Source organism: Poecilia formosa, unplaced genomic scaffold, assembly GCF_000485575.1.
Source record: "Poecilia formosa unplaced genomic scaffold, Poecilia_formosa-5.1.2 Scaffold254, whole genome shotgun sequence".
Taxonomy (NCBI): domain Eukaryota; kingdom Metazoa; phylum Chordata; class Actinopteri; order Cyprinodontiformes; family Poeciliidae; genus Poecilia; species Poecilia formosa.
The window spans coordinates 114,769-131,331 of record NW_006800193.1 but is presented as its reverse complement, the minus strand read 5'-3'; the positions used below and the strand labels follow the sequence as shown (position 1 = coordinate 131,331).

At 41.8% G+C, this 16,563-nt stretch overlaps 1 protein-coding gene across 2 annotated transcripts in view; it reads left to right on the top strand.

Annotated features, from left to right (window-relative positions):
- ncanb (neurocan b) overlaps nt 1–16,563 on the top strand; it is a 157,067-nt gene that overhangs the window by 62,807 nt on the left and 77,697 nt on the right. For both annotated transcript variants that reach the window (XM_007570033.2, XM_007570032.2), the window contains exons 6-8: nt 704–831; nt 4,411–4,704; nt 5,953–6,822. In XM_007570033.2, the coding sequence (XP_007570095.1) occupies nt 704–831; nt 4,411–4,704; nt 5,953–6,822 (1,292 nt within the window). The remainder of the gene's footprint in view (nt 1–703; nt 832–4,410; nt 4,705–5,952; nt 6,823–16,563) is intronic.

The window sequence follows — 16,563 nt, the reverse complement described above, 5'->3', positions numbered from 1 at the left end:
TATATATATATATATATATATATATCTGCCTTTATGTGCACACTGTGTATTTGACTCTATATACTTTTTTTTTTTACAAGTCCCTGTATACCTATTGCAATCTTTTAATCATCTCCTTTGTTGTGTCCCGGTGCTACCGAAATCAATGTTCTGGAGGAATAAGTGTAAAAGTTTGGCCCCAGTATGGATCGCCGTTTCTTTCTGCTGTTCAGGCATACCGAGTCGCTGCAGGAATTACTGATTGTTTTATCCTCTGCTTTGCTTCTCGCCTCTCCTTCTCTCACTGTTTCTCTGCTGCCGTCTTACAGAACATGTCGCAACATGAGAAACGGTTTAGGCATAACTTGAAAGTAAAATATAACTAAAAACAAAACAGTTAAAACGAGTTAAGGGAATATACAGCACACATCCTGCTCTTGGCAGGACATAGCTTTTACTTTTCTCTCTGTGGTATTACTGTCAGGGTTGGGAATTTGAGTTTTTTTTTTTTTCCTTGGGAAGATGTCTTTAAACTTACTGTATTCAGAGCAGAAAATGATAAAAGTGTTGCTGGGTTTTCATCTTCTACTCAGGAGCATGGACCCATCCCTGGGGGACTCGGTCTGTCTGCGGCTGCTTTTTTTCATGGCCAATCCATATAAATCTTGCTCTTTCTTCTTTAACTCTCTCTATGTTTGCTCCTTCCACTTGGTTTCCTCTGCAGGTACCCCATCCAGTCGCCTCGGCCCGGCTGCTATGGTGATCGGGAGGACTCGCCCGGTGTTCGTAACTATGGCAGCAGGGCTCCCGATGAGCTGTTTGATGTCTACTGCTTTGCAAAAAAACTTCAAGGTGAGAGTCAGGAAGCCATTAATTTGAGTTAATCCGAGCAGGTCTTTTGGTTCTGGTCTGCTTTCCCAGCCACAGAACCAGAACCAAGCATGGAGAAGTAGCATTCAGCTTCTATGCGCCATAAATCTGGAACAAACTTCAACTTCTAGAAAACTACAAAACAGCCAAATATTATAAATCGAGGGTAAAACCCACCTGTTTAGGGTTGACTTTGATTAATAACAACTGGGACATCATAAAGTGTAGTGTGTTTTTTTTAAAAGTGTGATTGTTTTTCTTTACTTGCCTCTGCAATGTAATGAGGTTTGTCCTCGTGTTTGTGGTTTTCCTTCTAATCATGTAAAAGTAATTTGAATCGCCTAAATATTGCGTTAATATAAGAGTCAGTACTTATAATTGTCCATGTAAACATACACTAGAGGATTACTGATTCCTAACTAAACAGTGGTCTCCTAAAGGAAGCATAGCGTTTCTTTCATTGTGCGATTTCCAATCTCCAGATTCTAGAACTACTAAACGGTGTCACTTCTGCAGTGTAGTTACAGCTCCAGATCAAATTACTCTTGCTCACAAGTCAGTGTGTTCCTGTTTTAATAAGAGAAGTGGTCAGATACAAAGCAAAGTGGTCAGATACAAAGCAAAAACATAAAACGACGTCGAAGCCAAAGTGACCATTACCGACTGAAGTCTAACTCTACATCGGCTGAATATGCAGCCATTTATTTTCCTCTGTAAATGCTTCTTACACTTTTTGTAACATCTAACATCTTCCCCGCTTTAGGAATTTTACCAGTGTTATTGTTATGCAACCTATTAGTGTTCAGTGCCTTCACTAATTAGGAAAATTGTCTTGGCTTATGCTGAAAGCTGCAGCAATGATCCACTGAGTGGGAAAAGATTCCCCTTGAAATGACTAACCGATTGACGGCTCTAAAATACTGTTTGGTTTTCAGTACAACTGGAGGCCTTTATGTTCATTTCTGAACAACTTCACAATATTTTGCTAAACGTTACACAGGAGAGTTTTTAGTAACCCTCTATTTATTTTCTTCTCATATGGCTTTACTGTTAAATCTGGGCTAGATTATTCATTTCTCCCCTTTTCCTCCTGCTTAACATAATTTAAAGTTGGCATAGAGAACGGTATTGCAGATTCTCCCTACTGTAAACATCGATATTTGCACAGCAATTTGAGTTGTACTGTTCATGGGAGGAGAAGCTACGGCACCTTCATTATTTCCCTTTCGAGTCAATAGTTGCAGTTAAAAAAAAAAAATTAAAAAAGTTACAGCTACCGCTTAGAGCGTACTATTTTTCTTCCTGAGTCGCTGCTTAAACTCCTCCCTTGTGTAATGTTCGTTCCAGAGGGGAAAACTCCACCAAAATAAATATATCCTCCTGCTGCAGGTGTTTTGTTTTGTCTCCTTATTCTCTGGTTTGTGGTTAGTCTTACATTCCCATTCTCCTTCCTCCTCCTGTTCCTCCACCAGCAGCTTCTCAACTGTTTTTTTTTTATTTTTATTTTTTTTTTACCATTTTTCCCCCAGAATCACGCAGTGAAATAGTTCTGCTCAAACCCGTCTGTGAAGTAATTCCTTCAAACATTTTCAGACTTCAATGAATTCGAACTTAGCCGTGTGTATTACAACTGTAAACAGCATTTTAGCTGCTAAAATCCAGCGTTGGAGGTTTAGTTTTGCTCGCTTCTCTGCGAGATGTAGTGCAAACCTTTTTCCAACGTCTTCATTAATTTTGCACAACGCACAAAACTTCCTGTCACTGTAAACTGCATTTGCATTCCCAGAAGCTCGACACTCGCAGCAGTAAATATCTTTTTCTCGCAAACAGGTATTTACAAAGTTTCAGATTTGTTATAAATTTTAAATGGGTCTATTAGGTGTAACAAACTCTGAAGATAATGAGAAGCAAGATCGATTTACACTTATTTTTTCTTACATTAGACTCTGTTCGCTTCGGGAGTTCAGACTTTGCAAATATTTGTATTTTTTTGAAAACCTCAGGGGAAATGATCACAGTGTTTGCACACAAAAAGTTTGGCACAAAAGCAAGCACAGAATTACTCATTTGTCACGAGGCGTTCATGTTATTAACTGGTTAAATCTGCCGAAGTGACCAACCCACAGTTTATCCTCTGACACTTATAATTTATCAGCTGTACTTTTGAAAACAGTCTTAGTTTTATGGTCCTGCTCTTTTAATGTTTTCACCAGAACTGTTTTCCATGATTTTAAATATTGTTTGTGTTGTAAGAGGAAAAAAAAAATAGTAGTAGCCCTCAAATTTGCCTGGCTGGGCGCCACAACAGGTGGAGGATGGCCACTGCCTTTCTCACTTCTCTAAAGAGAACTGTGAGAAAACCAGTTCTCTGCCAAAAGCAATTTAAACCATAAACAGTGGAGTTTTAAAATATTCTCAGAGTACTTTATCTGCAACCCGTTTCTGATCCATATAACAGTCTGCACGGACCTGAGTGAGCCATCAGTGCTAATTTTGAAAGACCAAATAATAACCCAGCACATAATCCACCTCGATATTTTATTTAATTTTAGTCGCCAGACTGAAATTAGATGCTTGCTGTACTTTAATGACCTCCCCCGTCGTACTCCGGAGAACAACTAATACAGCAGCAGGCTTTTAAAACCACAGCCTGACCTTCTCAGTGCGTGAGCTTATTTGGGTCGTTTATTATGAGGCGGTTCAGCCGCAGGTATCATCAAATGTAATGGAGAAAGGTCAGACTTTTCTAAAGCTATTTACGCTTTATTTATATGTAGAATGCCACCGAGATGCAACGGAGGCAAAGCTTGACTGATTCAATTAATTATCTTTTTTTTTTTTCTTCAATAAGTGACTCAGTAGAACATTGTGAAAAAATATGCATCCATCTATTTGATTATATCTACTGAATTTTGAAGGGTTGCTGGAGCCTGGTGCTTAAACCTGGAGGTAAAAGGGCAAAAGGCGAGCTGCATCCTGGATAGGCTGCCTGGCCCAATACAGAGCAACACAGAAACACACAAGACAACCAACCGAGGACGCATGCTCACTCTCAAAACTAAGGTCATGATTGAGAGACGAATTAACCAAACAGTCATGCTTTTTCACATGGAGTGTGTAATCCTTTTCACAAATCCTGAGGTTTTTCAAAGTTGTTGTGTTTTTCTCTGCAGCCTTTTTTTTTTCTTTCTTCTTAGATTTAGGCATTATTTTCATATCTGCAGACATAACATTCTCTTTTTCTTGCCTATTTTCATCAATAATGGCAACTATTTCTAACAGTCAGTCTCCTTTTTAATTGGTTCTCCGTCATTTCATTTCACTTTGTCTTGATTCGAGCCGAACACAAAATTGCATTTTTAACCGTATTGACTCAAATTTCTTCCTGCTTAAAGATACTTGATTTTGAAAAACGTGAAAAGAAGGCAGAAGCTGGTGCTGCTTTAATGCCTTAAAAGTATTTATGTTTTTTCATCATAAAACAACAAGAAGCTACAGACTCAAATGTATTTATAAAGCTAAACCAACCATGAAACCTGTTGAAAACGTCTCCGCCTCCAGGTGAAGTGTTCCACTCCACGGTGCCAGAGAAACTGAGTCTGGCCGCCGCCTCCACCCACTGCCACTCTCTGGGAGCCCAGCTGGCCACCGTCGGGCAGCTCTACTTGGCTTGGCAGGCCGGTCTTGACCAGTGCGATCCTGGCTGGCTGGCCGACGGCAGCGTCCGTTACCCCATCAACGTCCCACGGAAAAACTGTGGGGGAGACGAGCCCGGGGTGCGGACGGTCTACAACAACCCGAACCGCACTGGCTTCCCAGACACCACCGCCCTCTTCGACGCCTTCTGCTACAGAGGTACCGAGAGCTCTCTGGTGTCTGATAAAAGTCAGTGTAACATTGTTTTGGTAATTTGCCATAGCAACAACTGCGAGGTCTCGGGACTTGCTTTTCCATTCAGATTTTTAATTAGCACTAAGTGCGTGTGTGTGTCACACATGAAGGAGTTGGAGGAAGCCTGTGACATTTGTGTTCCTCCTGGTGGATTTGAGAGCTGGTGTGTCGGGTGCAGAGGAGGCTGAGAGGCAGATGAAAAGAGGAAGAGGCGAGAACAAAGAACATTGATTATTTTGGCCGACGTCGTCGTTTCATCATGAGTCAGACGAAAGTTGAGGGATTTACAGAAAAAAACTATTCACACCTTTTGAGCTGGTCCATAATTTGTCATGTTATAACCGCATCAATGCATATTTATGTGTTAGAATGGACCAAACAAAGTACAGAACTAAATTTAATAGAATGTTCTTGGCAATAATTGAAAAATGGTTAAATTCAATGGTAAGACCTCATCTGTTCAGCTATGCTTTGCCATCCAATCTAATGGAGATTAAGTTATTTTACAAACAAGAATAGGTAAAAGTGTAAGTTTCTAAAACATGTATTCTTTTCCATCACCTTTTCAAATACGTGCTACTTTATGTAATCTGAAACTCAAAATCCGCCCAAAGTCGCCGTTTGTGGTTATGATGTGACAAAGTTGCAAGTTGATCCAAGTGCACTTTGGCTGGGCCACTGATTTATTGCTTCTAATTTTCTGGCTTCGTATCGGTTTGTCATCTTGCGGCGACTGTGAAATGTACCGGCTTCATTTTCGAGACTGACATTGCCATAGATGAAGAAAAATGTCAGTTTCATCTTTCAAAGTGTCATCGCCAAAGTGAACCATTTGCATTACCTCAAATCGTTTTAAGTGAGCAAGAGCGGGCGTGGAAACAGAGCGGCTGAGAATCTGTCAAAACAAACATATGATGGATGAGTCCCTCTGCACGTTTGCATTAATATTCGACGCAAATCATGCCTGCTAAAGTGAGATGTTAAATCGTAATGTGATTTGTTTGACAACAATTTTTACTTACACGAATCTCATTAAGACCCATTTATATTTGTTGGTTTAAAATGACAGGAGCTTGTTTGGGAAAATCAGAACCTCGAACAGACTTGTCATTTTTCATGTTTTGCATTCTCTCCAGCACTGATTGTAATGACAGGTGTTGTGCAGCTGCAGATAAAGCAAGTGAAGCGAAATGTGAATGTCGTGTGTTGCAGCCCAACAGCCAGCGGCGATCCAGGCTTCTGAGGTGAAGGCTTCGTTCCAGCCTCGGAGGCCGACATCGGAGGCCTCGTCTTTAGTCGCCGAAGCCCAGAGACGGGGCCCCTCCGTCCGAACGTCTGTCTGGGCAGACTGGTTTTCCTTAAACAACACCGTAAGCCCCTCACTTAGTAAAAACGACGAGTCGTCCGAGACGTCCGAAGAGCATGATTTAATCGACTTGAAGCTGGAGGAGAAGTGGGATGAAAGACACAATGGATCCACGATCGGCTCGACGGATCCGGACGCTTCTGACGGAGCTGGCAGCAACGTCACTTCCGGCTTCCCAGACCTCGAAAATCCAGAGAGCCGTGTGGTTTCAGCTCACGAGGACCCGGACCACAGTTATCTTGGATCAGACGCGCCAGTGTTACCCCCCGTTGCCTCTTCCACCCCCCAGCCTCAGGCAAGTTACAGTCTTCTTACTGAATTTGTTAACACTCTCATGAGGCCCTTTAAGTTCTGGACAGGGAGCAAAGGGACCGACAAGACAGAGAGGGGACCCACACTGCCTGAGGAAAAAGCTACAGAGAACCAAACACAGGGAGAGGCGTTCGGCGAAAGTCTGAGCATTCCTAAACCTGGCGGAAACAAGGGCAGTATGGATAATGCCATCCTGGAGCACAGAAGTGGCACTTTCCCCCTCAGGGGTCCCGAAAGCGGACTACAGAATTCAGAAAAGGGGCTGTCGGAGCAGGAAAAAGAGCTGATGCCTCTCATTAACCTGGTGCCTTCGATCCAAAATGCCGTGCAAAAGCCCAGCGGCGCTCACCCTGTGGACGGAGGAACCGGCTCGATCAATGACAACCTGCAATCCACGCTCAACGGTAAGACCTCATCTGTGATTTTCACACGTCCGATATGAACTTACTGCAACCCCAATAGCAATGCTGTTTCGTTTGCAGTTCAAGCCGAAACAGAACCTGTTTGGCTTTGAATGGAGGCGTGGTGCATTTAAATGCTGCTGGTAAATACAGGATCTATTTATGTCGCCCCTTTTCAAACAGCCTCAGCCTCTGCGCTACACTTTCAATCCTTTGCCCTCGAGGATCCTGTAATATATTCTTCCGCAGGGCAATTTGAGGCGTCGCGTGAAATTTAATTAAACTGTAATTGCAAACAAACAAAAGGGAGGCGTCATGTACTGTATAGAAAGCTATCGGCGGCACTTTGTTTGCCATACAAGCCTGGCGAGCTCGAATCCCTCTCACTCAAAACAAATCCGACCTGCATCCAAACTTGCGGCTCATTCCTGGGAGTCAAAGATGCATCGGGCTTAAAAGATTAAATGCGGTGAATAAATTAAATGAAAAGAAAACAAAAAACTGAATTTTGGTCTTTGTTAACCAAAAACACAAGAAGGCCTTTCTTTGAGGAATGTGTGGATAGAAAAGGCCAACAGTTTATTAAAAACCCTAATTTTAGCAGACTTACTGCATCTTTACTGGGAGTTAATGTGGGAGGGGAAAAAAGTATTTTTCCCATTTCCTGAACAGTGTGGATTGGATATCTATTCAATGTGGTGCAAATACAGCTGCACGTTTCCTAGAGTGTTTCTCTACCAGCTTTTCTCTTGTTGAGACTGAAATTATTGCCCGTTCTTCTTGTAAAAATAGCTCAAAGTCAACCAGACCAAATGAAGGATGTCTGGGATCATTAAGGTTCAAGTCATGCCACAAATTCTCAAAGTAAAGGTTTGTCCTGCTGGAAGGTGAAACCCTGTCTGAGTGGGGGTTTTTTTTTTTCTCTCTCCCGGTGTTTAATAGGCTTTCTTCCAGAATTGCTCTGCATTAAGCTCCATTCATCTTCCTATAAACTCTCACCAGGTTCCCTGTCCTTGCAGAAGAAAGGAGTCCTCACAGCATGTTGCTGTCTACCACATGTTTTGTGATGACTGAGGTCTTTTCAGGTTTTCTACCACATACAGAGTCAAAAAGTTACATTTCGGGCTTCTTCAGACCATCACCTAAATATCTACAACTTGACTTTGCAGAGCAGATTTCTGATGATCTCCTTTCAATAATTAAAAAAGATAAAAATAATTAATTCCACAAACGTCGCGTTGTGGAGTGTTTCGAACTGATTTTCCCCACCATAGCAATGGATATCTGCAGCTCCACGAGTCTCTGATTAATGTTTTCCGTTTCTGACCCATAAGTCTAAATGGGTGGCCACGTCTTGATAGGTTGTGCCACTCTTTTCATTTTCGAAGATGAGAAAAGAAACCTTCAAAGCTTTAGATGTTGCTCTAAATCCTACTCCTGCTGTAAACTGTTCTTCTGGCATGTCCGCCATGTTCCTTGGTCTTCATGACTGCTTGTTCCAAGATGTTTTCTAACAACGTCAGTAAACAGCTGCAGATAATCTGGGATTAAATTACAGACAAACGGATTCTGTTTACTGTTCAGATGGCTCCCAGAGACACCTGGTTGCACTGGCTTTTATTTATGAGGATTAGAGTAAAAGGGGGAGGAGGGTGTGAATAAATATGCATACCACACTTTATTTCTGAAATCTAAATCATGCATATTTTCAAACCCAAAGCTGAGAAAAACAGTCTAATTAAATTTTAGGTTAAAAAAGACGATTAAGAGGTATAATTACTTCTCTAAGGCGCCGTGCATCCTAGAAGATTCCTAAACTGAAAACTAACCAAGCAATACGTCTGCTGTAATAGTCTGGGGAGACGCACAAAAGCTGTAGAGGAAGGTGTAGCGAAGGGAGGCAGCTCTGCTTCTAATAGCCATGACAAAAGGAGAGGACAGAGAGTAAGGCAAACACTCTCACACAGACAGCTAGAAGAATTATTCAATAAGCGCTCTGCTTTTCTCACCTTACAGTTCCCGGCTTTATTAATATAAATACTCACCGCTGTGCTACCTGAAATCCCCTGGCAACTCCATATCAAGGTATTAACGAAAACTCAAGCTTTAGTCGTCATGCATTATTTACAGCCTTATCCAATTAACGCGGAGGCAGGCCTGCGCCTCCGCTCGCTCCAATCTCCATCTACGTCTCAGCCAATTAAGGGCCCGGCTCCTCTGAAGGTAGACGCTAATGATCACAGTAGAGGGTGGGGAACAAACAAGACCGCAGCAAGGAATCGGGGGTGAGGGGGAAGAGAAAGATGGAGAAAAGATGGTGAGGTGAAGAGTTTTCTCTCTCGCTCTCTCTCTCTCTCTCTCTCTCTCTCTCTCTCTGAAGCTGCTGTAATGGGAAACTGCCAGGCTTAGGCTCCTTCCTATGGACTCATCAGAGGGTCTGCCACAGCACACTGCAGGATGTCTGCTGGATCACAGCGGTCCTTTGCAATTAAAAGTGACGTTGAGTTTTTGATTAAGGAGAACGCTTTGCTTTGCTTTGCTTTGCTTTGCTTTGCCGTGGATGCGATACATTCTGGTGAAACGTTCATCGCTAAAGCGTTGAGGTTGTTGCCAACTACTGGCACAAAATAGGTATTGTTGATACTTGATTTGCTGCAATATTAAAAACTGCATTAAAAAACCTGAGATTCCTCTGAGTGGAATAATTTCAGCCAAATAAATAGCATGTTCATGGCAGAAAAAAAATTGTATACACTTTTCATTGTTGTTGCTACAATAGCGGTGTAATAATAAGTCAAACCTGAAAACAATGTAAATGAAAACGACAGACGGAACAAAAGAAAAGATATTGAACAAAATATAATTTTTATCCAGCGGTCTATGCTTTTTAGCTGAATCTTTTACCCGATGGGAGGAGCTCAAATTTTCAACACGTTCAATGGGATCATGGGAGACGATTCGATCTCTAGGAGCCAAAGGCCAAATTTGAGATGTCAGATTCCCAGTTAAGTTTCTTTTAAGTTATGTTTGCTATATATTGCAATTTTCTAAGAAATAGTTACTTGATTATGTTATAAAATGCCACTATGTGCCTGGAAAATATATGATGCCACCCATTTGAAAAGCACTCTGCAGACTTTCACAATCACATGACTGTCTCCCTCTGGAGACATTCGATTGGCGATGTCTAGGTTAGGATGACTTTCTAGAAACTATCCACTGATTATATTTGGACAGCTTTGACAACCAGATGAATTCACAATGAAGGGAAAGCAACTTGTGGTAAATTCTCTCATAAACCAGACTTATTATTCAAAAAGCAGATTTGGAAATTACTTTTAATTCAACATATTCTCCATTTAGGTATGTTTAGCGCCCTCAAATTGAAAAAGATTATCTTGCAGGCTAACAAACAATTTTTTTCAGTCTGTAAGTTATGTTTGTTTTTAACAATTATTTGATTCTATTAATTCCACATTATCCCTTTAAAAAAAAAAAACAACACACACACACACACACACACACACACACATGTTTGAGTGGCTATCTTTGTGGGGACTTTCCATTGACTTCCATTCATTTTTACAGCCTAAACCTTACCTTTACCCTTTTTCCTAACCCTATCCATCACATACCTAACCCTAACCCTAACCAAAACTCAATTCATACCTTAGCCCTAAATCTGACCCCTGACCCAAAAACAGGGTTTCCCCTTGTGGGGAGCAGGCTCACATCCCCACAAGGAGCAATTGGTCCCCACAACGTAGTATATGTCAGGAAAATCGTCCCCACAAGGTATTACAAACAAACACATCAACACACAGCAAATGAGAGCCTATACCTAAACGTAATTTCATCTACTGCTCTCAGTCCCTGTGGAGTGTTTTACTCCAAACAGCCTCTCGCTGATATACAGTTACCTGCAGCGGTGGAGGCTGTACGGAAACAAACAGGAGTGTTTGCAACACGGTAGTCAAATAATTAGCTCTGTGACCAGGTCCATCTGGGGTCATTTTATTTAGATTAAGTGGTCCACTGTACCTTATCAGCTTACAAGCTTTAAACTTGACTCCGTCAACACAATCAATAATTCATTCTGTCTGCATGAGTGAGTCATGGCTGGTATGAGGTGGCTTTTTTTCTTTTCTTTTTTTTTTTTAGGGCAGCGCTGCAGCTGCATCCATGAGGGGGCCGGTGCATGCATACAGCATTAATCTTCGCTCAACTCTGTCTCCGGCTTGCCTAACTTGTCCTAAAAGTGCGGCGGCACAACAAATTACAGCACGAGCCAGAACATACACAGAGATGTCCATGCATAAAACATTAAACTGGACGTAAATTATTCAGAAGGTGCTCCTTTGCCTTATGCCTAAGTGAGGTTTATGAGTTGCGGGTTCATTACCATAAGAGCCTTGTAGCCAGACATAATTGTCCTATTAATAATCCAAATAGGTAATTACATAGTTTTACTTTGCACGCTGATGGAAGTGGGAATAATTAAACACATTAATCTGGTTTGATCATCTACATAATGACCCATGTAATAAATAAAATGTGACGATTAGGTGTAGGTTCGGGTGATTTCACGGCAGCATTTAGAGCACCGCTTAAGTTCGTCTGTGCTGCTGTAAATCTGTCGGCAGCAGACTAAGAAGAAAGGGGGGAAAAAAAAATCAACCCGGAGCAGAAACGCTGCAAAACAAACTTATAATAAGCCCCTTTCAGGCTGTAATTGCGTGCTTCCAACTGTAAGTGCTTCTGCCTCGGCTGCGTTCACTCCACTTCACCAGGGTAAGCAGGCTGCAAGAATCTCCTGGGTCAGGCAGACATGATATTAAATTGTGAGAGTGGAGCCTGACAAAGGGAAGAAGGAAAAGGGGAGCTGGAAACATCGTACCATCTACAGATACGGCGTCTAATAAAATGCACTGAGGACTTATTGCAGGGCTCTATGAACCATGTCAGGAGCGTCTACATTACATTTTTCAACCCAACCAGTTCAGGCTCAGGGGTGACTGGGCTGATGTGAGACGTATATTCTATATGTATGTCTATGTGTGTGTGTGTGTGTGTGTGTGTGTGTGTGTGTTTGTGTGCGTGTGTGTGCGTGTGTGCGCACGCGCGCGTGCTCTCCCTATGCATTGCTATGGCAGGCACGTATTGTTCTACACCCAATAGAATGTCTCTTTATTATTATAGTTTATTTATTTTTCTTCCGTCACGTTAATGCGGCCCGTACCGCTGTGTGCACCCCCACAAAAGTGGTATCAAAACGTTCAGCTTGATCCCAAGAAGGGAGCTTTACTTTTAGTGGGATTCTGAGTTAAAATGACAACATAAATTGCTAAAAACGAGAAAAATCGAGGCTGAGTGTCTCACAGAATCAGTAATCTTTCTCTCTGAAACACACACAGCACAATTTATTTCTGACTCCAAAACTCTTTTAACTCCCCCTCACAGGCACAAATATCGCCCTATTGGTCTAAAAGTCGGTCATGACATAGATACACATGCCTGCTCCTGTAAAATGTTTTCAAAATTTTGCTAGGGCTTATGTTTTTTTGTCAGGGTCCTTGAGACCGACGCTGGGTGTCTCACAAGTATAGAAACTCTGTCTCCACCATACTGTCTGACAGAGAGAGCCAGCCCAGGTAAAGATAATTAATTACCATAGCAACGGGGCCCAGAGTTGTCTCACAAACAGGCGCAGTGACAGGTCTCACAATGCATTGTGGGAAGAATACATATTTCTTGTGACTATTCATATTTTGCTTACATAAAATTATTTCTCTGAATTTTTGAGTGTGAATTAAAATCCTTAGTATGAAGGTTGAAAAATTTCGAGACATAAACAATTACCCACTGACTTTATTTTTTTTTTATTATTATTATTTCGGACCGTGAGTAAGAACCACATGTGTGAAGCTTATACTTGTCAGTCTCGAACTGAATTTCATTGTGCATGAGGATCACTGATTGTACTGTTGTAGGAAGCTGTGTCAGCTATAGTACTATGGCATTGGTTCTTAAACTTTTTTGAGGTATCAATCCCACCACTTTCATATGCGCCTTCACTGAATCCTTCTGTAGTGATGAACAAAGTAAGTTATTTCCTCCAAATTCAAGACATAGGGGTGATGCAACTATACTCCAATTGGGTAATCACTAAGTCTTTTTAAAAGGTAGAGTCTCTGAGAACAGTTGTTCAAAATATAGTCAGTGTTTTCAGCAAAGTTGAGCTGACTGTCCAGGAACCACCCAAGGTATTTAAAATTTGCCAGAGTTTCAACAGGTTGGTTCGAGAGAAACTGAAACCACTTTAAGGTCTTGTTTAGATCATTTAATTAGCTCTACATTCTTAAGAGAAAGAAAAATTCATAATAAATAAAGACTGCGGTATTCTGATTTAGTAATGTAGTTATATTAGTTGTGTTACCACCCTCACGCCACTAGAGGCAGTAGCAGGCCCGAAAAGATGCGACAAAGGAGCAGATTTAGAAGTACACCGAAAGCTACAGAATTTGGTAAAAACGGTGAGCTTTGAAGTAATTACAGACCCAAGTTCAAATCCATGCTTAGAGTGAAACTCCTTCAATCAGTGCTCCTCCGCAGCACTGATTGGCTCAGCAATGTAACGTGATCCTCTGCAGCAAGTGATGGCAAAGCGGGGCGTCATCACGACTTTACACAAGTGTGTCTTCACCTCCGCAGCAGGGGTTCGGCAGAGCCTCTGCTGCCTCTGCTGGGGTTCGATCGAACCCAGGTTAAGAACCACTGCACTATGGTGATGGACCTGGCAAAAGATTCAGTTGTTGCACTTTGGTGATGAACCGTATCAACACACAAGTATTGCACATGTGCTTCTGGCAAGTTTTCTAGGGGAAATCTTGAATTTATAATTTTTAGAATTGGGGCCTGCCATAGCAATAGACAGACACCTATTGTTCTACACCTCAAAATAACTGCCTCTTCCTAGTACCGTTAATGCGGCTCGTGCCCCCTTCACAATATATACATCAAAACGTGCGGCTCGATCCTGTGAGGGGAGCTATTGCTTTTGTTGGCATTTCGAGTAACTGTGGCGACATAATTAACACAAAACGAGCCAAATTCTACTCAAAGCAGGGCTGTGCAGAGACCACTAAAGGGGCAGGTGCTCAAAACAAAGGGCACGTCTAACCGCATTCTAGGACAGAATATTAACAAAGCCACTCAGCTTTCAGAGTTTAATAAACAATGATAATTTACAAAATTGTGAGATATACAATCAAAGCTAAGGAAAATCTCCATATAGAGCATACAACCAGTGGCGCAACTGCACATTATTCAGGTGGATGCGAAAATATAGACATGACTGTTAGGTTAATTGGCCTCTCCAAATTGCCCCTAGGTGTGAATGTGTGTCTCTGTGTTGCCTGGCGACCTGTCCGGGGTGTACCCTAATGTCTGTATGATAAAAATACTGAATCGATAGATAAGAACAGTTTTTCCTCACCTGGCTGTCTCCTCCCGCTCAATAGTTCTTCAGAGAAAAAACTACTGAAAACCAAAAACGTTTTTTTCAATTCACCAAAAACTGTTCTGTAATCTGGAACGTTCGCTACATTCAGCTCCAGTTAACCACCTTATCTCGCTGCGCGAGAGGCAACTGCGTCATGTGTCACGGGCAAAAGGTCAAAGGTAACAAGGTGACCGGAGGGCTTATGTTTTTACAAAAAAATAAATAAATAAATAATAATAATAATAATAATAATAATCGTTTCTGGCGATGTTGCTATAAACTCATTGCATCTCTGAATAGTGCTGTTTATGTTATATCATCTAGTAGTGGGAAAAAGCAACAAAAAAACTATTATGCTATGTACTTAAGATGGAATATATGCACATATATTCATGACATGCTTTGATTAAAGTAATTTATCCTCAGTGCAATTCCAGTACCGAAAAATTAACTTTACACCAGGTGAGTCTCTCACCTGAGAATGTGAACCTACTGTGCTGTTTCTGTGCCTTCAAATAATTTTAATGCGCCTGTAGAAGATTCATAACTTAAAAGTTACAAGAACCTACAAGTTAACTTATAAGGAACAGGTCTGAAAAAACAGTCTGTGTGCTACACTCAAGAGAGAGATTCCTTTGATGCATCAAAGAGTGATGTCATCACTGATGATGTCATTGTTACCATAGGAATTAAACATTCTAATCGTGCATTCACACCAAACATGTTTTGAGTGTCAGGCAGGCGAGTCTGCTTTACATTCAAAGTCTATGTGAAGTATTTGATGCGCTGGACACGTCAAACGCTCCAAACGGTTCAAATGACGCTGCGCTAGACGCTCGAATAGCGCCGCAACGGCCCTCAACACGCCTCCACATAGAGTTTGAATGTAAACCAGATGCGCCTGACTGTCAAAATGTGTTTGGTGTGAGCGCACCATTATTTGTCCAGTGTCATATTAGGTCCACCATATTAGGACCAAAGACTTGTCCTAATATGATGGATTCATTGCTTTGGGTCAGGGGTAATGTTTAGAGGTAAGATGTGAATTAAGGTTTAGTTAATGTTAGGAATAGACTAGTATTGGTTTGGGTTAGGGAAAATGTCTGGGTTAGGCAACATCGCAGCTACTAGAATAAAGGGAAATCAATGCAAAGTTCTAATATGGGTCGAAATAGTTTTGACAAGCCTGTAGGGAATTTTGTTTTCTAAATCATTATATAAATAATGATATAATGTTAGGATGTCTTTCTGCCAATTGCATAGCTGCAATACACTAGTAGTCTTAATGTGTTGAATGTACTGAGACACATTCAGCATATTAGAAACCAATCAGAACCAAAAGTTTGCCTTTTGGTTCTGATTGGTTGTTTCTGGACAGTAGCAGAGCCAAATGAATTTTCACAAATTCTCTGTTTCATATTCTATTGTCAACTGTTTAACAAATATTCATCCATCATCTAACATACATAGGAAGGTTAGATGATGGATGACTATTATATAAAATGAAGTGTTTGAGGCTTTGCCAAATTTGTGCAAAGCCTCAGATTTTCATAATGTAAAGTGTTAGCAAAACCTGGGCTTGTATAGTGACGTAGGTTAGTGCCACCTGGGTGTGGGTCGGTGTAAAGGCCGAGCCGGGCTTAGCTTGGCCTTCGTGCCAACGCCAACATGAAGACCCTCCATGCAACCAGTGGAGGTTGATCGCATGGATGTCTGTCTTTCCTCGGACCTCCATGTTTGTGTGGAGGTTTGGCTTTGCGTGGACTCCTCTGTTTGCAACCTGAGTGTGGGTTGGCGCAAAGGCTGAGCCAGGCTATGCATGGAGACCCCTAGTTGATTCAAGGTCTGTCTTTCTTCAGACCTCCCTGGTTGATTGGAGGTCTGTCTTTCTTCGGACCTCCCTGGTTGATTGGAGGCCTGTCTTTCTTCGGGCCTCCCTGGTTGATTGCAGGTCCATCTTTCCTTGGACCTACCTGGTTGAATGGAGGTCCATTTTTCCTCAGACCTCCCTGGTTGATTGGAGGTCCTTCTTTCCTCGGACCTTCCTGGTTGATTAGAGGTCTGTCTTTCTTCGGACCTCCCTGGTTGATTGGAGGTCTGTCTTTCTTCGGACCTCCCTGGTTGATTGGAGGTCCATCTTTCTTCGGACCTCCCTGGTTGATTGGAGGTCCATCTTTCCTCGGACCTCCCTGGTTGATTGGAGGTCTGTCTATCCTTGGTCTCCTCTGTTTGTAGGGAGCCTT